The 23,658-nt window shown below is 64.9% G+C and overlaps 2 protein-coding genes across 2 annotated transcripts in view; both read left to right on the top strand.

Annotated features, from left to right (window-relative positions):
* Nucleotides 1-1,281: 1,281 nt before the first annotated feature.
* Nucleotides 1,282-23,254, top strand: ARHGAP9 (Rho GTPase activating protein 9). Its single transcript, XM_078849693.1, has 20 exons — nt 1,282-1,366; nt 2,213-2,315; nt 3,943-3,980; nt 4,851-5,265; nt 7,391-7,638; nt 9,288-9,506; nt 9,884-10,030; nt 10,666-10,776; nt 11,162-11,223; nt 11,914-12,001; nt 12,234-12,329; nt 13,187-13,285; nt 13,764-13,890; nt 13,999-14,112; nt 15,662-15,760; nt 16,363-16,440; nt 16,633-16,686; nt 17,007-17,141; nt 17,448-17,553; nt 18,448-23,254. The coding sequence occupies exons 4-20, from the start codon at nt 4,851-4,853 to the stop codon at nt 18,632-18,634; spliced, it is 2,385 nt and encodes a 794-aa protein (XP_078705819.1). The 5' UTR covers nt 1,282-1,366; nt 2,213-2,315; nt 3,943-3,980; the 3' UTR covers nt 18,635-23,254.
* Nucleotides 18,444-23,658, top strand: part of R3HDM2 (R3H domain containing 2) — a 218,916-nt gene continuing 213,701 nt past the window's right edge. The window contains exon 1 of the mRNA XM_078849692.1: nt 18,444-18,448. The gene's annotated coding sequence lies outside the window, so the exon portion shown is untranslated. The remainder of the gene's footprint in view (nt 18,449-23,658) is intronic.

The following is a 23,658-nucleotide window of genomic DNA, read 5'->3' as shown; positions in this document are numbered from 1 at the left end:
TGGGCTGTGAAAATCCAGGAAAGTTCAGTTTGGGGCTAACAGCTTCCTTCATAACAGACAGGACGAGGATGGAGACTCCCAAACCCTCGGACTCGCAGTGCTTGGGAGCACCCCAGGGTGCTCACTGCGGTTGTGAGGAGGCCAGCATGTGCTCCAGAGCTCAGCTAACCCAGCTGGTACCGCACAGACCAACCGCAGCAGCGTGGCACAGAGAGCAACCAGCAGCGATACGCACCGGACTCCATCGCCTGCTGTGCACTCGGCTCAAGCCTTAACCCCGTGGCGCTGGATAGCTTCTCCTTCCCTGGCACAGCCTGCGGGGAGAACGCCCACTGCTCACCCTGCAAGTCAGTGACAGAACCACAGATGGAACCCAGGAGTCCTGAATCCAGTTCTCTGTTCTTGTTCCTAGAGCATATGGCCTCCCAGAACTGGGAATAGAACCTAGGAGATCTGTCACCCTGCCCCCCCAACCACTAGACCCTGCTCCCCTCCCACAACCAGAAATAGAACCCAGGAGTCCTGACACCCAGCCCCTCTCACCGCTCTCATCCACTAGGTCCTACTCCCCTCCCACAACCAGGAATAGAACCCAGGAGTCCTGACACCCAGCCCCTCTCACCGCTCTCATCCACTAGGTCCCGCTCCCCTCCCACAACCAGGAATAGAACCCAGGAGTCCTGACACCCAGCCCCTCTCACCGCTCTCATCCACTAGGTCCCGCTCCCCTCCCACAACCAGGAATAGAACCCAGGAGTCCTGACACCCAGCCCCTCTCACCGCTCTCATCCACTAGGTCCCGCTCCCCTCCCACAACCAGGAATAGAACCCAGGAGTCCTGACACCCAGCCCCAATCACCGCTCTCATCCACTAGGTCCCGCTCCCCTCCCACAACCAGGAATAGAACCCAGGAGTCCTGACACCCAGCCCCTCTCACCGCTCTCATCCACTAGGTCCCGCTCCCCTCCCACAACCAGGAAAAGAACCCAGGAGTCCTGACACCCAGCCCCAATCACCGCTCTCATCCACTAGGTCCCGCTCCCCTCCCACAACCAGGAAAAGAACCCAGGAGTCCTGACACCCAGCCCCTCTCACCGCTCTCATCCACTAGGTCCCGCTCCTGCCCACAACCAGGAATAGAACCCAGGAGCCCTGGTGCCCCCAGCAGACAGCCAAGCTCTGTGCCCAGGGCCAGCCCTGGCTGCCTGTCACACGGCCGGCCGGGGAGGTGTGACTGCAGCTGCTGACGTGGGCCGAGCTGTCCCAGGACCCTCCTCCTCTGGCAGCGGCTGCTGAGAAGCCGCCAGCAAAGTTGCAGGAGGTCCCTGCTCCGGTGTGGGGAGCGACTGAACAGTGAGCGGCCAGGTAAGGGGCCTAATGGGGTGGGGAAGGACTGTTCTGCCCAGCCTCTTCGCCAGGGAGAAGGTACCCGAGCTCCTGGCGCTGGCGGGGGGCTCACCAGTCGCAGGCTGCCCGCCGTGCTAGGGCTGAAGTGCTTGTGAGATGCTGCTCAGAGCCATGGGACTCCCTAGAAAGAGACATGGGGAGGGGGGCATCTCTGCAAGGCTCCCCCCTAGAGCATACGTCAGTGAGAAAACCCCTGTTGAAGCAACACAGGTACTGTTACCTGGGCATCCCATACACGTGCCGAGAGCCACCGCCGGGCTGGGGCCACACATGGCCATCATCCGTCTGGAACCATGCACGGCCACTGCCGGGCTGGGGCCACGCACGGCCACCGCCGGGTTGGGGCCACGCACGGCCATCATCTGGCTGGAACCACACAGGGCCACTGCCGGGCTGGGGACACGCACAACTGTAGGTTGTCAGAGGCACAACTTTGCAAGAGGAAAGGTGCTGAGCAGGCGATTCAAACCACATGTTGTCTGTCTCCACACCGCCCCTGGCCCGCAAGGAAATTCAGCTTTCAAAACAACATCTGGGGGAGCCACCCAGTCTAACCCCAGCTGTCCTGGCTGCAGGGACGGAGAATAAAACAGAGGGGTGGTAGGTGGGACTCTATACTCCTGGGAACGGTCGAAAGGGGTGGACTAGGCAGAGCTGCCATCTGTCCAGATTTTCCCAGGAGGGGCCATTTCTGGAGGTAGCTGTCTGGGAAATGTGCAAGGGTCCTTGCGTGGCTCACGCTGCCGGCTGTCCAGTTTTAGGGGCTCAGGATCACCCCGCCTGTCCCATGTTTTTGTACCTCAGAAGTGGCAGCCCTAGGACGAGGCCCCAGGCTTCCCAACACCCAGCGCCCATCGGCAAACGAGGGGGCTCGCACTTGGTAAGAGAGAGAAGGAGGAAAATCCAGGTGTGTTGTTTGTGGGAGCCGCGGATCCCCATTTCCCAGATGGAGAAACTGAGGCACGGGGTAGATGAAATGACTTGCCCAAGGTCACCAGCGAGTCAGCGGCAGAGGAACCCTGATCTCCTGGATCATTGCCCTATATCCCATCCTCACAGCAGCCTCCCTCCCTCTCACTTGGTGCGTCTCTGATTGTCCGAGGCCTCCCTGCACCTCCCGTTGGATTTGGCTGCTGTTTGCTCAGCGCCTCAGCTGCAGGGGCTGCGTTTTCGGGTTTTGCGCGCGGGCCGAGGGTCCTGTTTAACCGGCGATGTGCCAAGGAGAGTCCATTTCAGAACACGCAGCTTCGGGGTGAGGGGAAGGGACAGAACTGAACAGAGGAGGGGGGTAATTGACCGAGGCTTGGCTGTCAGATGCACTCCCCCAAAGTGACTCAATTGAAGGGGTCTCTGGGGAATAGCCCCCTGGCCAAGCGGTGGGGGGGGCATGGCATATTTTGGAATCAGTGATAAAGAAGCAAGAGGGCCTGGGGGATGCAGAGGCTTGAAGGGCTGTTAATCCTCATCGCTGCCTGCAATGTAGGGGCACCACCCAGAGCTAGCTGCATCATGTCAAATTGAGGTTTGGCCTAGGGGTGCGGTGGAGTCTGATGAGGCCCCCCCGCAGGGAGGTGGGTCAGAGGGAATGGGACTCTCCTCTCACGACTGTTTTATTCCACATGGGTCTCCCCCCCCCCAGTTCCCTCCTTCCCATCTGTGCTGAGCGGGGGTTGCGCCCCAGGGCACTGGAGACAGAGACTCACTCTGCTCACGCAGCAGCTCGGCTCACAGGAAGCCGGTGCCCGTCACCGAGCGGAAATGCGGTACCTGTGCTCTGCGCGCCGGCGGGGGGGTGACTATAAGAAAACAATTAAAACCAGGTCCTTTGTGCTGCCTTGAGGGCGGGGGGGAGGGGGAGGGGAGTGAGGCTGGGCCAGTGGCTGCCTTTTCGGGGTCCCTGACTCCAAGACCAGAGAATCCCCCCCAGCTGCTCCTCCACCCAGCCAGAGCATCTCAGAGACGGGCACCAAGAACACACACATACCCCCACCCGGCCCCTGGCCAGTCACTCCAGTCCTTAATTCTCCTCCAAGGTACCAACTGGCACCTTGGTTCTTGGCTGCACAGGGGAGGGCGTGGACTGGTCCCGTGCGGGGCAGAGCAAACAACAGTCCCGCCGCTGGAGACCCCAACAGGCATGCTGTATCTGGCTCCCCCTCCCCATGGTCACATGCAGAATGGGCAATCAGGAGCCAGGACTCCTGGGTTCCATCCCCAGCTCTGAGAGGGGAGGGGGGATCTAGTGGTTAGAGCGGGGGAGCTGGGCGTCAGGACTCCTGGATTCCACCCCTGGCTCTGCTGGTAACTCTGCCTTGGAGGCATCCCCCCACACCCTGTGCCCCAGGTTCCCACTCTGTCAGTGGGGTGAGGCTGACCTGCTGACAGGGCTTTGAGCATCTGGGCTGGCAGGGATGCCAGCTTTGTAAGCGCAGCCCCGGCCTTCGCCCCTTGGTGACACATGCACCCGGCTCAGCGCCCTGGTGCCCGGAGACCATTAACCCTTCAGTGCCTGCTTTTCTCCTTCTCCTCCCCAGGTTCTGCAGGCCAGCCCCATGGCAGCACCCTGGCGGTGGTGAGTCCCTGTGCGCCACCCCAACACCTCCAGCCCAGCCCATCCCGGGGCCTGAAGTCCCTCCTGGCCACGTCCTCTCCTTCAGTTCAGCTAGCAGCTGGCCCCCTCCCCTGCCCAGCCCCGTGTAGGCCCCGTGACTCTGGGCACGTGGAACGGACCCATGGGCCGAGCCCCCTTGCCATGCCAGTTCTCGGCTCCACCTCCATCCCCGGGGCAGATGGGGGGAGGAAGGGGCCTGAAAGATGCCCCCCATACGGGAATCTGAATCTCAATGTCCCACCCCGGGGGAAATGTGGGAGTTACCCAGGGGATGGGGGGGATCCCCAGGGCAGTGTCTCCACCATACAGTTGCTGGTTTGGGCTCTGGGGCCTCTGCCCAAGGCTGCCTGGCCAGGGAAGGGGAGACATGCGGAGGCCCTGCCTCCCCCGCCCTTGGCAGAGCCAGTCACCCTGAGCTGTATGTGGCCGTCTGCGATGAGCCACTGGCTGGAAAGCCGCAGAGCTGGCTGGCTTCCTGTTGTAGCAGCATCTGGGCTTCCTGTAGCCACGTGGCCTAACCCGCTGGCCGCTACCAGGGCACTGAGCCCTGGCTTGGACATGTTCTCTGGGGGGACAGGGCAAGCAGCCATGTCCCAGTCTCCACAGCGCCCCCATGGGGGCTGCCCCTGCCAGTCCAGCAGCGGGCCTGAAGCAAGGAGGTCTGGGGCCAGCGGGAGGAGCGGGCCAGGCCGCCTGGGCACGCACCAGCACCGTGCGTCCCAGAGGGGAAAGCCCCCGTTCCCCACATCCCGAGCCAGCTGGTCCCCCTTCCCCCGTGCCACTGGGGCCGACGCCTCGTGTCTCAGCCTGGTCCCTGCCTTCTCCTTCCAGATGACGGTGCTGGACCCCGGCTGGGCTGGGCTCGTGGCGCGCACAGGGCGGCCAGCCGCTCTCCCCCTCGCTGAGATGCTGTCAGGGCGGTGGCGGCTGGAAGGCCGGTCCTGGCGCCGGGCCAGCCCCTCGCCAGGCTCCCCCTCGGCCGTGGCGCTGCGAGCCCTCTACGACTACCAGTACGAGGCGGAGGACGGGCGCCAGGTGGCCATCGCTGAAGGCGAATGCTTCCAGCTGCTCCACAAGTCCAATGAGGACTGGTGGCAGGTGCGGCGGCTCAGCGATCCCCGGAGGGCACGGCCCATCTTTGTGCCGGCCACCTACGTGGCGGAGGTGGGCCCTCGCGTGGAGGGTGGCCCGTGGCTGAGCGCCACGCTGCTCGCAGCTGCTGGCACCGGGCAGCACCCATCCCCAGGTGAGTGTCTGGCAGGGAGCCGGGTGAGGGCTCAGCAGGGGGCTCTCTCCCCTCCCAGCGTGGCACGAGGGGTTATGGGCTGCAGGGACCGGGCTGGGGGTGTCACAGATCCACAGGATCGGGGCTACAGCCCCAGCTTTGGACCGGTCTCTGGGAGGACCCAGACCCCCTCGGGGTCTCGCTCTCCTTCCAGGATCTCCCACGCGGCTTCTCCGCCTCTTTAGACAGGACCCCTGGCCGTCAGCCCCCCTGTGCCCCGCCAGGAGCTCTGCCAGCGAGACAGACCCCTGAGGGCGACTTGTCCGCTCTGAGGGCTCGGTACCCCTCGCCCGGCAGCTGCAGGGGAGCTCGCACAGTGGGGCCAGGCAGCCAGGTGTATGTCACCTGGAACCTGGCCCGGGAAGCCTTGGGCTAGCGCTGAGGGATGAAAGCTCTGGGCAGCCGAGCACCCAGCCAGGCTGTGGGGAACCCCCTTGTTCCAGCTCTGACTCTCTGTCCACCCGAGCTCCTTGCTCAGAGCCCCCTCCCCCCAGTAGCCAGCCCTTCTCCCCCACCTCACCTCTCTCTGGAGCTGCTGCTCAGCCCCACTGCGGACAGGCGGGACCCAGATCTCTGTCCTTTGTTGCTAGGTATCAGTGTCTGGGTAATTGGATGGGCATTGTCTTCTCAACTGCTCCTGGGATTAAGGCCGGGCCAGCTGGGCGCCACCCATATCTCCACTTCTTTGCCTTCCCTGGGAGCAAACAGCCCTTTGGGGAACAGGGCAGCACAGGGGGAAACTGAGGCACACACAGGCTTCATGGAAATGTTACAAAATTCCTGCTTTGTCACAGGGGGTTCAGCAGGAGTCGCTGTCTCCTGGCAGTCAGGGCTGGCCCCAGTGTGGCGCTGGGGGGCTCTGTGCTACATGGAGTGGGGCAGGGGGCTCTCCCCTGGCAGTCAGCGCTGACACCAGTGCCCCAGGGTGGTGCTAAGGGGCACTGTGCTGTAGGGAGTACGTGGGGGGGGGTCAGCAGGGGTGTCACGGAGTCTCTGGGCGATGCTCTGGGTCTGCTCCCTACAAAGCCAGGCAGGACTCTGGGGAAGTCTCCTCTCTGGGAGCAGCCTGTCTTCAGGACACACAGCTCACCCGGCTCCACCTTCCTGGGTCTGACCTCGGAGCATTCAGCGTCCTCTGCCCCTCTGTGCGCTTCCCACAGCAAGTCCACTCAGGCGGGGTCCCGGGGGGGCCAGAGGGTCCTGCCCCCCAACTCCGCAGTCAGACGGGACTCTCAGCCAGCCAGTAAAACAGAAGGTTTATTAGACGACAGAAACATGGTCTAAAACAGAGCTTGTAGGTGCAGAGAACAAGACCCCTCAGCCGGGTCCATTCTGGGGGGCAGTGAGCCAGACAACCACGTCTGCCCTTCTCCAGCCAGTCCCAAACTGAAAACTCTCTCCAGCCCCCCCTCCTCTGGACTTTGTCCCTTTCCCGAGCCAGGAGGTCACCGGATTCCTTTGTTCTCCAACCCTTTAGCTCTCACCGTGCAGGGGAGAAGGGCCCAGGCCATCAGTTGCCAGGAAACAGGGTGTCGGCCATTCTCTGTGTCCAGACCCCTGCACACACCTGCCCTCTAGGGCTCTGCAATGATCATACACCCTTACCCCACTCCCTAGATACTTAAGAACTGCCTAGGGGAAAATGAGGCACCCCCACATTATTCAGAGGAAACATTAAGAACAGTCCCGCTTCGTCACAAGGGGGCGCTGGGCTGCAGGGAGCGGGTGTGGGGGCTCAGCAGCGGGTGTTGGGCTGCAGGGAGTGGGGGGGCTCAGCAGGGGGTGCTGGGCTGCAGGGAGTGGGGGGGGCTCAGCGGGGGGCGCTGGGCTGCAGGGAGCGGGGTAGGGGGGCTCAGGACGGGGCGCTAGGGCAGGTATCTGTCGGATGAGCTGTGAAGCCAGGGGGCCAGTGGGATCATGCCTGGAGCTGGGGGGTGGGGAGGCTGCATCTAGGCTCTCAGCTGAGCGGTGGGGGACCCTCTGTCAGCCCCAGGTGCTGTTCACAAGCCAAGACGCGCCCTCCCCTCCCGCTGCTGCCCTCCAGCACAACAGGGGCTCTGACCCAGTTGCTCTCTCCCCTTGTCAGGCCTGCAGCCACGGTACCGATCCCTCCAGGACCTGTCCAGCTGCCCAGCCCCGCCTGGCCACTACTCCTGCCACAGCCTGAGCCTGCCAGCCTGGGACCCCGGCCCCCAGCTCGGCCTGGCCCACCCCGTCAGCAGGAGCGTCAGCGCCACCGGCCTGGCCCAGAGCCCCGGCAGTGACGCGCCCGTCCCCAGATGCCAGCAGGAGCGGTGCCCGGAGCCGGTGCGGCAGGGGGCCAGCCCCCCTGGGGTAAGTATGGCCTCCTGGGGGAGGGGCAAGGGTGGGGCATATGCATCTGGCTCCCCCGCCCTGCCCCTCCCTTCTCCACATCACCCACCCAGAGCAGACGGGGCAGGGCTGGAGAAGTCCCACAGCACGTGGGCAGCCCCCTGCTATCCCAGCGCTACTCCTCCACCTCTGCAGGGGCCCCTCACTCCCGACCCCCAGCCCCTTGCTAGCCCAGCCCTGGGCTCCCTGGTGCCTGGCCCTGGCCTTGGGTTCATGTAGGAGCCTCCCCCATCCCACCCACCCGCCTTCCTCTTTCTTCCTCTCTCTGACCACAGGGAGGGAAGTGTAGGTGCAGGGGCTGTGCTAACCCGCAGGATGTGGGGTGAGCTGTGGGAGGGGCTGCCCCATGGGTTGCGGCCTGGAGCAACACTTCAGGCTCAGCTCCCCAAGAGCTACAGGCCCAGCTACTGCTGGGGGCAGGGGCTGAGTGCTCAGCTGCCCCCCCGGGAAGGGGGGGGGCGGACTGACGGGCTGAGCAGCAGCAGCAAGGGGTGAGTGTCCGCGTGGGACTTGGGGGAGGGCGGGCAGCGGGGGGGCAGGAGGGAGAGGAGATGGTCATGGGGCGGGAGGAAGGGCACTGCGGGGAGGGAACCGGGTGCAGAGAGGCACAGGATAGGGGGCAGAGGGGCTGAGCAGGGACGAGGGGGCCTGGGGTATGGGGGTGGGGACAGTGGGGGGCACAGGAAGTGGCAGGGTGGAGCAGGCACAGCAAGGGGTAGGGAGCCGGGGGCTCAGGAGGGGGCAGGGAGCCGGGGGCACCAGCTGACGGGCGGCTCAGCGCCCCTGGCATTGTTCCAAGCCGCTCTGGGGAAACCGTTCCAAACCTTGCCTAAGCAAGAGTTTCTCGGCTTCGCCCAGAGCCGGGGGAGGGCGGGGGGCTGGGCGGGACCATGTGTCGCGGGGTCCCAGGCCCGGTGCTCAGCACCTGCTCTGGATGAAGCTGGCCAGGACTCTGGGGAGGGGTCTCCCCTCGGGGCTCACTCCCCCCGGGCAAGGAGCCGGCTCAGTCACCCCGTGAGCTCCCTGCAGCGAGTCCCCCCCGGGGGAGCCTGACACCCCGCCCAAGGGCCCTGCCCCCCACCCGCAGCCGGCAGTGACTCCCAGCCAGCGGGCGACGCAGACGGGTTGTTAGTCGCCTGGGACCCAGCGTAAGACGGAGCTGGTTAGCACCTACCAGGGAGTCTCAGCAAAGTGCATCGGGTGGGGGGGAGCCAGAGCCCAGGGCCCTCCCCCCATGTCCCAACCAAGGAGACAGACCCCTTCCAGCTGCCCACCCCCCCGACACCCCTTCCCCCCGGGCTTTGTCTCTTTTCCGAGCCAGCAGGGTCACCTGGTCTGTCCCAGCACCTCCAGCTGATCCTTCCAGAGGGGGGGGCCCTGCTACCAGTTGCCAGGCTCCCTCTGGCCCCCCAACTCTGCCGGTGCCCCTCGCTCCCGACCCACAGCCCCTCCTTGGGGCTCTGTGAGGAACTTTGGACCCTCTGCCCCCAAGCAGGCTGGATTCTCTCTGACTGTGCACCCCCAACTCTGACATTGGAGTGGGGTTTCCTGTAGCCCCTGGGGGCAGCAGCCTTGATAGTAACCAGTGCCCCCCGCCTCATGCCCTGCAGGGTCCACCCTCTGGAGCCACCATGGAGGAGCCCCCGATTTACTGCAACCTGGAGGAGATAAAGCAGGTGCGGGGGGAGCCCCCCAACCCCAGCGGCCCCCCGCTGCAGGTGCTGGACACCTGGGAGCGCCACCTCGACTCCAGCACCGGCCGCAGCTACTTCTACAACCGGGAGACGGGCGACAAGTCTTGGAAACCTCCACGGCGCCACCGGGAGATGGTAGGGAGACGGTGGGGGTGGGCTGCCCCATTGTCCCCCTGGACTGGTGTACTGCCCGGCCTCCTGTGCCCTGGCCTGGCTTAGCCAAGCACCCGGGCTGCCCGCCAGGTGCCTGAGATAGCTGAGCACTAATTGCTCTAATGAAGCACGCCAGGGAGGGGAGGGAGCTGGGTGGGCCGTGGGCAAAACCCAGGAGTCTCCTGCTACGACAGTGTCCCAGGAACACAGTACCAGGAGCAGTGCAGGTCAGGAGGGGCCCCGGCAGAGCTGGTGGGGGGCAGGGCTGGGCTAGCAGGGGGCTGCGGTTCGGGAGTGAGGGGCATCACCATGCTGTGGGTTGGGGGGCACTCCCTGACTCGCTCCCCTCTCCCCTGCAGAGTTTGCTCCCCGTGGAGGCTCTGAGCCCCGAGCCCCCGGCAGCCGCCGACCCGGGGGAGACGCTGACGCAGGGCGGGGACGGCGTCCAGGCCGGCCGGCTCGGCTACACCAAATCCATGATCTTGCCGGAATCCCGTGTGCCCAAGGTGAGATGCCCGCAGGGGGCCGGGGCCGTGGGGGGGGGCTAGGGGCAGCGCCTGAGTTGTTTCTCTGGGGTTGGTGTGTTGGTGGCAGGGCTGGTCCTCGGGCCACGTCTTCGGGGGCCGCTTGTCAGGAGAAGGGTGTCTGGACTGTTCTGTCTCTGGGGCCGCAGGGTGCATGGGGGGTGGGTCCTTGGCTCTGGGGGGGGCAGGAGGCTGTCTGGGGCAGCAGCCCCATGTTCTGTCTCAGGGAGACAGTGTGTTTAGGGCATGGGTTAGCATTCGGGGGGGGGAGCCCCATGCAAATCCCGCATCCTCTTTCAGGAGGCAGGATGTTGGGGGGCAGAGTATTCAGGGCAGGGTGTGGGGGGCAAGGTATTCAGGAGGCATGGTGGGGGGCAGAGTGGGGGGTATTGGGGGGCATGGTGGGGGGAAGGTTGTGGGGGCTGGTTGTTGGGGGAAGGGTAGGGAGGCAGGGTGTGGGGGGCTGGTTGTTGGGGGCCAGGGTATTGGGGGGCTGGGTGGGGGGGCAGGGAGTTGGGGGGCCGGTAGGTGGGGGCAGGGTGTTGGGGGGCTGGGTGGGGGGGCAGGGAGTTGGGAGGCAGTGACCCATCTCCCCTGCTCTCTCACTCTTTCTGCAGGTGTCTCACCGCAGGAATCGCTCCCAGCCCAGCTTTGAGGACTGGGTGGGGACCGGTCCCCCCACCACTTCCCCCGGGGGCTGCCCCCCTCACCCCTCTGACTTACCCCATGTGAGTTAATCCCCAGCCCCCTCCTGCTCCCCTGGGCCCCCATGTGCTGACTGCACAGGAAACTCCCAGCCAGCAGCTCCCAAGGCCGGGGTGTGTGTGAATGGGCCCTGCCCCCCATCCCCTTGGTCACCCCCAAACGGATTCGATTCCCAAGAGCTGGCTGCAGCCTGGGTCCCCCACCGTGTGGTTCAGGCCAGGGGGTACTGGCCTGGGCAGGTCTGGGGGAGGGAGTGGGGGACAGGGCTGTGGGGGGTGAGGGGTGGGGTTGAGCAGGGGGCTGTGGAGGAGAGGGAGGGAGTGGGGGTCAGGGGCTGTGGGGGGTGGGGGGGTTGTGGGGGGCAGGGGCTGTGAGGGGTCGGGGGGCTGACAACTCTCCCCACGGCAGGAGGTGGAGAAGGCTGGGCAGCTGAACAAAACCAAGATTGCAGAGGGGGGCCGGAAACTCAGGTACGTGGTGGTGGTGGGGGAGGTCCCTGCAGCAAGTGTCAGGCATCCTGGGGGGCAGGAGGGGGGATCCCTGTGGTGGGGGGAGACATCCTGGGGGAGATGGGGGGTCCCTGTGGTGGGGGGGAGATGTCCTGGGGAGGCAGGAGGGGGGTCCCTGTGGTGGGGGGAGGCATCCTAGAGGGCAGGGGGGGGTCCCTGTGGCGGGAGGAGGCATCCTAGGGGGCAGAAGGGGGGGTCCCTGTGGTGGGGGGAGGAGTCCTGGGGGAGACAGGAGGGGGGGGTCTCTGTGGCAGGGGGAGGCATCCTGGGGTGGCAGGAGGGGGGGTCCCTGTGGTGGGGGGAGGCACCCAGGGGGGCAGGAGGGGGAATCCCTGTGGCGGGGAGAGGCGGCGGGGGGGAGACAGGAGGTGGGGTCCCTGTGGCGGGGGCCTCGCCGTGGCTCCCCCTCTCCGGCGGGGCGCGGGGAGCCGCTCGGCCTCTCACAGCCCAGGGGTTTGGACAAGGGACGTCCTGGGCATGAAGGGACAAAGGGGCCTTTCTCAGCTGAACCTCGGAGCCCAAGGAAGGGGGAGTTCAGGGCATGGCGGGGGGGAGCTGGGGCTCCTGGGGGGTGGGAAGTTCCAGGGCAGCAAGGGGCGGGGGGGCTCTTGGGGGCTGTCCCAGCTGGGCTCAGCCCCCTCTCTCTGGCAGGAAGAGCTGGGGCATCTCCTGGGTGGTGCTGGCTGGGAACAGCCTCGTCTTCTACAAGGATCTCAAGGGCCCGGCCCACACCAGCTGGGTGAGTGGGGGGCTGGGGGGGGGTGAGTGGGGACGGGGGGGTGTCACACCTGTCCCAGACCCCAGGAGATGGGAGCTGCCTGGGGAGGGACCGCACTGCCCCCCAGGCCCCGCCTGTGCGAGCCCACGCTGCAGCCCAGGGGGTACTCAAGGCCCAGGGCCCCCCCCAGCAACCCCATGGCTGAGCAATGCCCGTGGCTGCGGCCCTGACGCCCCCTCCCCTCGCCCCCCAGAGACCCGCCAGCAGCAGGCCTGAGAGCAGCGTGGACCTGCGGGGCGCGGTGCTGGAACGGGCACGAGACATGTCCAGCAAGAAGAACGTCATCCACGTGAGTGTGGGGGGAGCCCCGGCTCCCAGCCACGCCCCCCCAAGGACCCAGAACCCCCCCCAGCTCCCAGCAACGCCCCCCAGGGTCCCAGAACCTTCCCTGGCACCCTTCAATGCCCCCCCAGGGACCCAGCAACCCCCCCTGGGTCCCAGCCACGCCTCCCAGGGACCCAGAACCTCCCCTGGCACCCTGCAATGCCCCCCCAGCTCCCAGCCACGCCCCCAGGGACCCAGAACCCCCCCAGCTCCCAGCCACACCCTCCCAGGGACCCAGAACCCCCCCGGCTCCCAGCAACACCCCCCAGGGACCCAGAACCTTCCCTGGCACCCTTCAATGTCCCCCCCCCCCAGGGACCCAGAACCTTCTCTGGTACCCTGCAATGCCCCCCCAGGGACTCAGAACCCCCCCAGGGATCCAGAACCCTCCCGGCTCCCAGCCACACCCCCCCCAGGGACCCAGAACCTCCCCTGGTACCCTGCAATGCCCCCCCAGGGACCCAGCAACCACCCCAGGGACCCAGCAACACTCCCCCCCAGGGACCCAGAACCTCCCCCGGCACCCAGTGTCCCACCCTGGCCCCACCGCTGAGCTCCGGGGCTCCTGGACCCCTGCACCCCACGGTCCCTGTCCCCAGAGCAGCCTGGGAGATGCTCTCCTCAACTGCCCATGGGGGGTGGCTTCTTGTCCCCCCAGGCGCCAGATGCCCCCCCCAGGCCCTGCAGAGTCTGGGCATCCCTGCCTGGCCCCTGACCTGCCTCTAGACCAGCCCCCTCTCCCCACAGGGGGCCTTGTGGGGGGGGGGGGCACGGGGGCCTGCCCCTGCCTGGCCCCCTGACCTGCCCATGTCCCCCCGGCAGCTCCGCACAGTGACTGGCAACGAGTTCCTGCTGCAGTCGGACAGCGAGGCCGAGATCCAGGAGTGGCACCAGACTATCAAGGGCGTCATCCGTAGGCTGGTGAGTGCCAGCGGGCAAAGGGTTAACGCGGCCCAGGCCTCGGTATTGGGGGCCCCCACCCATGGGAAACCTGGAGACAGGAGGGGATAAAGGAGTTGCCCCCTGCTGACCTCCCCCCTGCTTTGCCAGTGCCCCTCACTCCCGACCTGCAGCCCCTGGGCTCTGCCCCCCCAGCTCTGCCGGTGCCCCTCACTCCCGACCCACAGCCCCTGCTAGCCCAGCCCGGGGCTCCCCCCGCCCAGCTCTGCTGGTGCCCCTCACTCCCGACCCGCAGCCCCTGCCAGCCCAGCCCTGGGCTCTGCCCCTCTGGCCCGACCTGCTGTCCCAGCCCTGGGTTGCCCCGAATGTGGGGAATGCCCAGCACACTGCCCCTCCCCCTCCATCCCCTTGTGTGGCTGGGAGTGGTTCCCATCCCCCGTCGCATTGCCCCCCCCCCCGTTGGCTGCTCCCCTGCCTGACGTGTCCCCCTGCGCCCCAGGACCGGGAGAACCCCCTGGACGAGCCGGGCTACGTGCTGCGCCGGGCCGGCAGCTCTGAGCTGGGGGAGCTGAGCGGGGACGAGGAGGACGAGGGGCTGAGGCCAAAGGACAGCTGGAAATCCTCCGGTAGGTGCCCGCCGGCCGCAGGGGGGGAGGGGGCTGGCCTTGGCGCGGGGAGGGGCGACGGGCCTGGGGGGCTCGTTGGCTGCTTCACCCCCCTCTGCCCCCCTCCAGGTGCCACCTGCCGCCCGGACAGCACCGAGAGGAAGCGGGTCAAGAGCAAACTCCGGCGCTTCATCGTCAAACGCCCCCCGCTGCAGAGCCTGCAGGAGAAGGGGCTCATCCGAGGTGGGGACCCCCTGCCCCCCACCCCCCTGTATCCCATCACCCCATAATTCCCTGCACCCCCTCCCCTGTACCCCTTCCCCTGCTCCGTACCTCCACCCCATCTCCTCCATCCACCTGCCTACTATCCCCCCTGCTCCCTGTCCCCCATTCCCCCTGCACCCCCTGACCCACCGCTGCAGAGCCTGCAGAAGGGGCTCATCGGAGGTGGAGACCCCCTCCCCCATTGCACCCCCTGCCCCCCATCTCCCTGTACCCCATTCCCTGCACCCCTGTCACGGAGTCCCTGGGCGATGCTCTGGGACTGCTCCCCATGAAGCCAGGCAGGACTCTGGGGAAGTCTCCTCTCCAGGAGCAGCCTGTCTGCAGGACACACAGCTCCCCCTGCTCCACCTTCCTGGGTCTGACCTCGGAGCATTCAGCCTTCTCTGCCCCTCCCTGCGCTTCCCACAGCGAGTCCGCTCAGGTGGGGTCCTGGGGAAGCCAGAGGGTCCTGCCCCCCGACTCCGCAGTCAGACGGGACTCTCAGCCAGCCAGTAAAACAGAAGGTTTATTAGATGACAGGAACATGGCCTAAAGCAGAGCTTGTAGGTGCAGAGAACCAGACCCCTCAGCCGGGTCCATTTTGGGGGGCAGTGAGCCAGACAACCACGTCTGCCCTTCACTCCCCTTCACTCCGTGTCCCAGCCGGCCCCCAAACTGAAACTCTCTCCAGCCCCCCCTCCTCTGGGCTTTGTCCCTTTCCTGGGCCAGGAGGTCACCGGATTCCTTTGTTCTCCCACCCTTCAGCTCTCACCTTGCAGGGGGGAAGGGCCCAGGCCATCAGTTGCCAGGAGACAGAGTGTCGCCATTTATGGACCTTGGCCCTTTGCTCTGCAACAATCACACCCCCTTATCCCACCATCTAGAGACTTAAGAAATGCATGGGGGAAACTGAGGCACCCCTACGGTATTCAGAGGGATCATTAAGAACAGTCCCACTTTGTCACAACTCCCCACACTCCATCCCCAGTACCCCTTCCCCACCCCCTGCTCCATACCTCCACCCCATCTCCCCCATCCCCTGCACCCCCACAACCCCCCCACCCCCTGCTCCTCATCTCCCCCAGCCCCTCTGTAACCCACCCCCTGCTCTCCCACCATGGCAGAAGTCGCAGAAGAAGGGGCTCAATCAAGGTGGGGACCCCGTATGCTATGTACCACTCCTGTTGATACAGGATTGCATGGCCTTAGGGGACATTAGATGCAAATTATTTAATAAGGCAATCTGCATATTTGTAAAAACTGCCCCTCCCCACACTCAGCCCGGCCTCCCTCCCCCGCTGGACCCTGGAGCTCTGGACCCCCAGCCTCCCCTTTTCACCCCCCCCAAACTTGGTGCCCCCAGCACCCCCAGTGGCCAGCTGCTGGGATTGCAGCTCTGCCCACAGCCCTGGTGGGGCAAAGGGACGGGCTGGGCAGCCCTTGAGGTGAGAGCAGGCCCCCCCCGGCTGTTTCTGCCCCCCTGAGGGCCCTTGATCCAGCCTGGCGCCCACCCCTGTCCTCTCTCCAGACCAGGTCTTTGGCTGCCGGCTGGACGCCCTGTGCCAGCGGGAGAAAGACACAGTGCCCCGCTTTGTCCGGCTCTGCGTTGAGGCTGTGGAGAAGAGAGGTAGGAGCCCCGCGGGCAGGTGCCTGGCATGCCAGGCCCCCCCAGCGTGGAGCCCCTCCCTCCCTGGGACAGAGCCATTCGGGGGTGTCTTTCTGCACGGGCCTCCCATGCGGGGTGTCCCAATGCCCAGCCAGCGCCACCAGCACCTGGGGAGGGGGAAGAGACCTCAGACAGGGGGCAGGCATGCTCCCCCATGAGACCTCCAAGCGGGACCTGGGGCAGGTGGGGGGGAACACGGGGCTCCGAGCAGGGCCTGGGGTAGGCACGCCCGCTCCAAACGGAGTTGTAGGCGGGGGGGCACACGGAGCTCTGAGCGAGATGAGGGGGCAGGGGACACATGGGGCTCCAAACAGCGTTTGGGGGCTGGGTGAGGAGTACCCGGAGGGAGCTCTGGGGGGGGGGCAGGGGGCATACGGAGCTCTGAGCAGGGGCACGTGGGGCGCCACATGGAGCCCTGAACAGGGTCTGAGGGGTGGGTGGGGAGCACCCAGAGCTGTGAGCAGGGGCGGGGAGCAGGCGGGGGGCACACGGGGTTCCGTGGGGGTGGGGGGGTCATAACTGCCCCAAGCAGGGTCTCACCCCTCCCTCCCTGGCCCCAGCAGGCCTCGATGCGGACGGGATCTACCGGGTGAGTGGGAACCTGGCCGTGATCCAGAAGCTGCGTTTTGCCGTCGACCGGGGTGAGCGTCTGAGCCCGGGGCCGGGGTGGGGGGTGGGCAGCTGCCCTAGAAGCTGCTCCCTGCAGGGAGGTGACCGCCCCTCACCATGGCCCTTGGCCTTTGCCCTGGGGCTGCAGTGCCCCACCTCCCCATAACCTCGGCCCGTGGGGCTGCCAGCCAGGGCGGGGTCGTGATGGGCGTGTTCTTTTGCAGAGCGGGCAGTGACCTCGGATGGGCGCTATGTCTTCCCGGAGCAGCCGTGCCAAGGTAGAGCCGGGCCGGGTGGGCACCATGCACGTGTCCCCTCCTCCTGTGGGGTGCCTGGCATTGCCAGCGGGTCACGCTGTGCTCAGGGGGCAGGGGGCTTTCGACATGGGGGTGCCCGTGTGTGAGGGGGACCTGGGGGTGTCCATGACCTAGGGGTGCAGTGGGTGGGGGGGTGCAGTGGCCCCCATATTTCACACTCTGGGCGCGTGCTACCCATGGGGCTGGCTCGGTCTCTCCAGCTCAGCCGGGCCCGGCCCTGCACCCCTCGTGGTGCCCCCCCACGCTGCACCCCCCAGGGCTGACCCACCCGTGTCCCCCAGAGGAGCGGCTGAGCCTGGCGGACCCCGAGTGGGACGACGTCCACGTGGTGACCGGCGCCCTCAAGCTCTTCTTCCGCGAGTTGCCCGAGCCCCTGGTGCCCTTCGCCCTCTTCGACGCCTTCGTGGCTGCCGTCAGTAAGGACCTGCCACCCCCCCCCCCAGCCCTCCCCCCCGCGGGGTTTCCCCTGTGCCCAGCCCCTCCCCCCCGCAGGGTTTCCCCTGTGCCCAGCCCCTTCCTGCGGGGCTTCCCCTGTGCCCAGCCCCATCGCTGGGTTTCCTCTGTGCTCAGCCCCTCCCCCCCGCGGGGCTTCCCCTGTGCCCAGCCCCCCCTGCGGGGCTTCCCCTGTGCCCAGCGCCCACAGACTCCGGGGTGGGGGCAGCCCTGGGGCCCCCGTGCCCCCATCTCGTCCAGCTGCAGAGCCACGTCGCTTCTCCCCACAGAGCTCCCGGCCGGCGCCGAGCGGGTGCTGCGCCTGGCCGAACTGGTCCAGAGCCTGCCCCCACCTAACTACGCCACCCTGCGCTACATCCTGGCCCACCTCCGCAAGTAAGTGGGGGGCTGGGAAATCCGGGGGGGTCAAATATCCCCAGGGTGGGGAGCAGAGCCAGGGCCTGCAGGTTGGGATTGAGGGGCCCCAGCAGCCGTGGAGGGAAGCGGGTCGGGGTTGAAGGAAACCGGTGGACATGAGGGGCAGAGGGTCGGGACTGGGGGGCCCCGGCGGGCATGGGGGGCAGCGGGTCAGGATTGGAGGGTTCCAGCAGATATGGGGGGCAGTGGGTCAGGATTGAGGGGCCCCAGCAAACATGGGGGACTGCGGGTGGGGATTGGGGGGTACCAGTGGCTGGTGGGGGGCAGTGGGTTCAGGATTGAGGGGCTCCAGTGGCCGGGGGGGGTCCGTGGGTCAGGATTGAGGGGCCACGGCGGCCATGGAGGCTGTGGATAGGGATTGGGGGCCCCAGTTCGGGATTGGAGGGCCACAGTGGCCGTGGAGGGCTGTGGGTTGGGATTGAGGGGCCCCGGTGGCCGTGGGTCAGGATTGAGGGGCCCGGCAGACATGGGGGGCTGCGGGTCGGGATTGGGGGACCAAGTGGCCATGGGGGTCTGTGGGTCAGGATTGGGGAGCCCTGGCAGACATGGGGGGCTGCGGGTCGGGATTGGAAGGTCCCAGGGGCTCTGGGTTGGGATTGGGGGGCCCTGGCAGACACGGGGCACTGCGGGTCAGGATTGGAGGGCCCCAGTGGCCATGGGGAGCTGTGGGTCGGGACTGAGGGGCCCCGGTGGCCATGGGTCGGGATTGAGGGGCCTGGCAGACACAGGGGGCTGCGGGGCGGGATTGGAGGGCCCCAGTGGCCGTGGGGGGCTGTGGGGTGGGATTGTGGGGCCTTGGCAGACACAGGGGGCTGTGGGGTGGGATTGAGGCCCCTCTCTGCCGCCCCCCAGGGTGATGGAGTACGCCGAAGTGAACCGCATGACCCGGCAGAACATCGGCATCGTCTTCGGCCCCACGCTGCTGCGTCCCGAGAAGGAGCTGGCCAGCATGGCCGTGGACATGGTCCACCAGAACCAGGCCGTGGAACTGCTGCTCTCCGAGTTCCAGCACATCTTCCCAGCCCCCGGCGTCAACTGAGCCCCTGGCCGGGCCTGGGGCCTGGGGCCCGGGCCCCGAACCCCTGCCCAGGATCAGGACCGCCGCCTGGCCCACACTGGGCTCAGCGCAGCCAAGGAGAATGGCCCCGTCTCACCCCCAGGCGTCGGACCATGGAGACCCTGCATGGGAGCCGGCGTCCCCGAGCGGGGAAAGGCCCCTTGCCCCATTCCCCACCCCCCTGAGCCAGCCTGTGCCCCGCCCTGGGGCCGGATCGGAGCCCCTGCCCTGCCGGGTCTGTGCGTACCCAGGGCACCATCTGTCTGGACTCACGAGCCCGGGGCCGGGCAGTAAATGGCCATCGGCCCAGGGAGCCTCCCAGTCTCTATGCTGTGATTTGCTGCGGGGGAGGGGGTGTGACGAAGTGGGACTGTTCTTAATGTTTCTTCTGAATAGTGTGGGGGTGCCTCAGTTTCCCCTAGGCAGTTCTCAAGTCTCTAGGGGGTGGGATAAGGGGGTATGATCGTTGCAGAGCCCGAGAGGGCAGGTGTGTGCAGGGGTCTGGACACAGAGAATGGCCGACACCCTGTTTCCTGGCCACTGATGACCTGGCCCTTCCCCCCTGCAAGGTGAGAGCTAAAGGGTTGGAGAACAAAAGAATCCGGTGACCTCCTGGCCCGGGAAAGGGACAAAGCCCAGAGGGGGGGGGGGGCTGGAGAGAGTTTCAGTTTGGGGCTGGCTGGGGATGATGAGTGAAGGGCAGACGTGGTTGTCTGGCTCACTGCCCCCCAGAGTGGACCGAGCTGAGGGGTCCTGTTCTCTGCACCTACAAGGTCTGCTTTAGACCATGTTCCTGTCGTCTAATAAACCTTCTGTTTTACTGGCTGGCTGAGAGTCCCGTCTGGCTGCAAAGTTGGGGGGGCAGGACCCTCTGGCCCCCCCAGGACCCCACCTGGGCGGACTCGCTGGGGAAGCGCACGGAGGGGCAGAGGATGCTGAAGGCTCTGGGGTCAGACCCAGGAAGGTGGAAGCCGGGTGAGCTGTGTGTCCTGCAGACAGTCTGATCACAGAAAGGAGACTTCCCCAGAGACCTGCCTGGCTTCGTGAGGAGCAGGTCAGAGCATTGCCCAGGGCCCCCGTGACAACTGGTGGCAGGGGTGGGATGTACTGCACCCCATGGATGGCACTTCCTGCAGTAAGTGACTTGGGATCAGTAAAACGAAGGGGGATTGACGGGGACCAGGCGTGCTGCTGAAGATTCAGAGAGAGACGGTTTCAGGGGGCGGTTAACCCCTGGGAGTGTGTGACCAGAGAGAAGGACTTTTGCAGTAACAGGGTCCCCCGGGGGATTGCAGCGAGCGGTCCCAGGGGTGGAGGAGTCTGCAGCTTGACCCTGGCAAAGAGGTGGTGACCTCGAGAAGGGCTGGCACACGAGGGGTTCTCCCTGGAAACCGTGGGGAGCTGAGAGCGCACAGGCCTGTGAGTCCACAACAACTTGGGAAGAGCGGAGTGACGGCCTGTCACCGTCTCCTTAAGAAGGACATTGTAACCCTGTGCAGAAAGAGAGGGTTGAGCGTTGGAAAGTTCACCAAAGCAGAGTTAATCGTGCAGCGGAGGAGGATGACCGCTCTAAGGAGCAGATTCCTGCCCCCAAATGGGGCTAGAGCAGGATCTGGGAGCAGCTGGAGTGGGAGCCAGGCACCCCCAAGACTCCTGTCCCCGACCAGACGAGGGTCTTCACGATCGGGTTCCCCATCAGGGGATCCGAGACGGACGGGATTGGAGCTGAGTCCCAGAGAGCGAGAGGACCGTGAGAGACAGCGAGAGCCCGAGAAAGAGCTGCAGAAGCAGCAGCAGCATGAACTGGCGGTGGGGGAGCGGAGAGGCCTAGGGGACCTCCCCGGGGTGAGTGGGGATAGATCCCGGGGGGCCAGTTCCGCAGGGAACCTCGAGACTAAATTGCTGCCCCTGGTTAAGGAGGGGGGGATGTGGATGCCACCTCACTGCCTTTGAGCAGGCTGGCGATCTGAACCAGGGGGACCCTGCGGAAAAGCCCCGGTGTCTAGCTCCCTTGCTGGGTCCCAAGGCCATAGACTCCGTCAGCCAGATGGGTGGGGAGGTGGACAGGCTCCCACTCCTGACCCCAACCTATATGTCTGTGTGGAAGGTGACGGTCAATGGGGAGACATTCCTGGGGTGGCGAGATCCTGAGACAGAGAGAACGGTTGTCAGGCCCTGGGTGGTGCAGCCTCAGATGCTGAGGGGCTGTGTGAGCTGTTTGAGGGTCCCAGGGATGAAGCCCCTCGCCCTGCCTATAGCCCAGATCCCTGTGCAGACCCAGGAGGGGTGGGGCTGGCTGGTCATTGGGGTTCTCCAGGATACCAGCTGTGAGACCCTGTTGTGGGGTGACTGTTTCTCTTTGGAACAGGATCCAGGCCCTGCTCCTGTAATGGCCGAGGGTTTGAATTTGAATCCAGGGAACCAATCGGGGGAGAGGGAAATGGTCAGTGAAAATGCAGATGACCTGGCTGGCAGGGCGGGGAGCTGCTAGGCTCAGGCTACCCGCCTGCCTGTAACCAGAGCCCTGGGGCTGGGTGGGACAGAGAGATGCTCCCCGCCCCCTTGCACACCGGAGAGGGGGCTCAGGGGGTTCACGCTGGCTCTGTTGCAGTGAGGAAAGCAGCGAGCTCGCTGCCTACCCCCTCTGGGACAGCAAGGGCAGTGCTGAGCACAGTGGGAGCTGAGACCCCAGCTGAGTGGGGGGAGACACAGGCAGGGCAGGGGATCTGTGGGGAGTGGCAAGGTGCTTGGTAAGGAAAGTTTGGATGAGCCTAGGCAGCCTTGTGAGCTGACGGCTGTGTCTAGTCAGCAGGGTGGGAAGGCGAGGAGGGTGGAAGATGAGTGTCCCTGGACCTTACTTGTTAAGCTGGGTGGAGAAGTGTGACAGGGAAGGAAACGTGCCTGTGTCTGTCAGGGGTATTGACTTGCCTATGGAGGGAGCTACCCTGGTCTCCAAGCAGTTGTCTGTGACCAGCCTTGTGTGCTGGGACAAGGGGAATGAGATCCCAAGCTGGGTGTCTGGGAAAGGAGAAAGTGTGTCCGGCTCTTCTTTGTCCGTGGAGCAGACAGAAGGGGCCTTTCAGCCTGTGATGGTTGAGGGTCATGCAGTTGCCTCAGAGTTGGTTCTGGATTCAGCTAAAGCCCAGGAAGGGAAGGATCCAAAGTTTGTGTCTGCTCGGGAGAATGGCCCTGTAACTAGGTTGCATCCAGTTAGTGTCTATGCAAAATCCCAGAGACCAGACAATTCTGGTGCTTGTATTTTGCCCGTAGCTAGTGTGTGGTTGGGAAAGGGTGTCACAACTCTGTCCAATCAGGGTGAGATCCTAGCCAGGGCACAAGGAGAGCATGAAGGTGATGTGATTGTGTTACCGACTGAGGGTGTGGAAACCTGTAGCAAGAAGGAAAAGATTCCTGAACTTGTGTGTGGCAAAGGGAAGGAGAAGGCTTCTGACCTTCTATCTAGGAAGTCTGTCAGTTTTCCTGAAAGGGGATTGTATAGGAATCCGCCGGATGGGCCAGAGGTAATTCTGGATTTGAGTGAGACCCAGAAAGAGTCTGTTGTTGCTCAGGAAAGTGTTCCTCTAGAGCAAGCCCTAGGTAAAGAGGGTAAGAGCAGAATTTCTCTGAGGGGTGAATTGTTGCATAGAAAAGCCCTCGGGAAAGGAATCCTCATGGAGTCTTTGCAAGCAGTTTACTGCCACTGAAGGGTGTGAAAGTGATTTAATCAAGAAAGTTTCAGGTCCTAACAGCCAGAAATTTTCTGTTGTGAATGGATCCACTGACTTTCCTGTTGAAGGATCCAGTGTGGATAGCTTTGAGAAGGTCTCAGATGGAGTGAAAGCAGTTAAGAAAGTTAAACAGTCCTATAAACAAGTGGCTGTGTTTGGCCAGCTTGTTGGGGAGAAGACCCAATCGCAGTTTGACCCCCCGGGGTTTTGGGGGTGGCCAAAGGGCACGGGCCGCATAAACCTTCCCACATGCGGCGTGTGAGTGCTATCGACCACCCCCAACCTAAGGGAGGGCGTGACACTGGAAGGGCCTGGTGTAACTCCTACCAAGGAACGGGAGAGATGCTGGGGCATTCATGGGAACATTGGTGGCTTTGAACTTCCCCAAATCACTGGCTAAAGTGACCTCGCTCAGTTCAATATCGAAGGGGGGAGAGATGTGACGAAGTGGGACTGTTCTTAATGTTTCTTCTGAATAGTGTGGGGGTGCCTCAGTTTCCCCTAGGCAGTTCTCAAGTCTCTAGGGGGTGGGGTAAGGGTGTATGATCATTGCAGCGCCCTAGAGGGCAGGTGTGTGCAGGGGTCTGGACACAGAGAATGGCCGACACCCTGTTTCCTGGCCACTGATGGCCTGGGCCCTTCCCCCCTGCGAGGTGAGAGCTAAAGGGCTGGAGAACAAAAGAATCCAGTGACCTCCTGGCTGGGAAAAGGACAAAGCCCAGAGGAGGGGGGGCTGGAGAGAGTTTCAGTTTGGGGCTGGCTGGGACATGGAGCGAAGGGCAGACGTGGTTGTCTGGCTCACTGCCCCCCCAAAATGGACCCAGCTGAGGGGTCCTGTTCTCTGCACCTGCAAGCTCTGTGTTAGACCATGTTCCTGTTGTTTAATAAACGTCTGTTTTACTGGCTGGCTGAGAGTCCCGTCTGACTGCGGAGTTGGGGGCAGGACCCTCTGGGCCCCCCAGGACCCCGCCTGAGCGGACTCGCTGTGGGAAGCGCAGGGAGGGGCAGAGGAGGCTGAATGCTCCGAGGTCAGACCCAGGAAGGTGGAGCCGGGTGAGCTGTGTGTCCTGCAGACAGGCTGCTCAGAGAGGAGACTTCCCCAGAGTCCTGCCTGGCTTCATGGGGAGCAGTTCCCGAGCATCGCCCGGGGACTTCGTGACAGGGGGTCACCCCAGTTACTGTGACCTGGAGGTGGGGGGTCCCTAGGGGCCAGGCAGAGGGGTCAGTTAGGCTGCTAGTCCCTCCCCCAATCGCTTCCCCTCTAACCCATTGGCCCCC

Source organism: Lepidochelys kempii, chromosome 20 (genome assembly GCF_965140285.1).
Source record: "Lepidochelys kempii isolate rLepKem1 chromosome 20, rLepKem1.hap1, whole genome shotgun sequence".
In the NCBI taxonomy this organism is placed as follows: Eukaryota; Metazoa; Chordata; order Testudines; family Cheloniidae; genus Lepidochelys; species Lepidochelys kempii.
The sequence above is the reverse complement of the archived record's forward strand: the minus strand, read 5'-3'. Positions and strand labels throughout refer to the sequence as shown.

Bases quoted from the DNA above. Each gene is read 5' to 3' on its own strand.
- ARHGAP9 (XM_078849693.1), top strand. From the start codon at position 4,851: ATGACGGTGCTGGACCCCGGCTGGGCTGGGCTCGTGGCGCGCACAGGG. The intron at 12,002-12,233 runs GTGAGTGGGGGG...CTCGCCCCCCAG, and splicing joins GCCCGGCCCACACCAGCTGG to AGACCCGCCAGCAGCAGGCC. The intron at 12,330-13,186 runs GTGAGTGTGGGG...TCCCCCCGGCAG, and splicing joins GCAAGAAGAACGTCATCCAC to CTCCGCACAGTGACTGGCAA.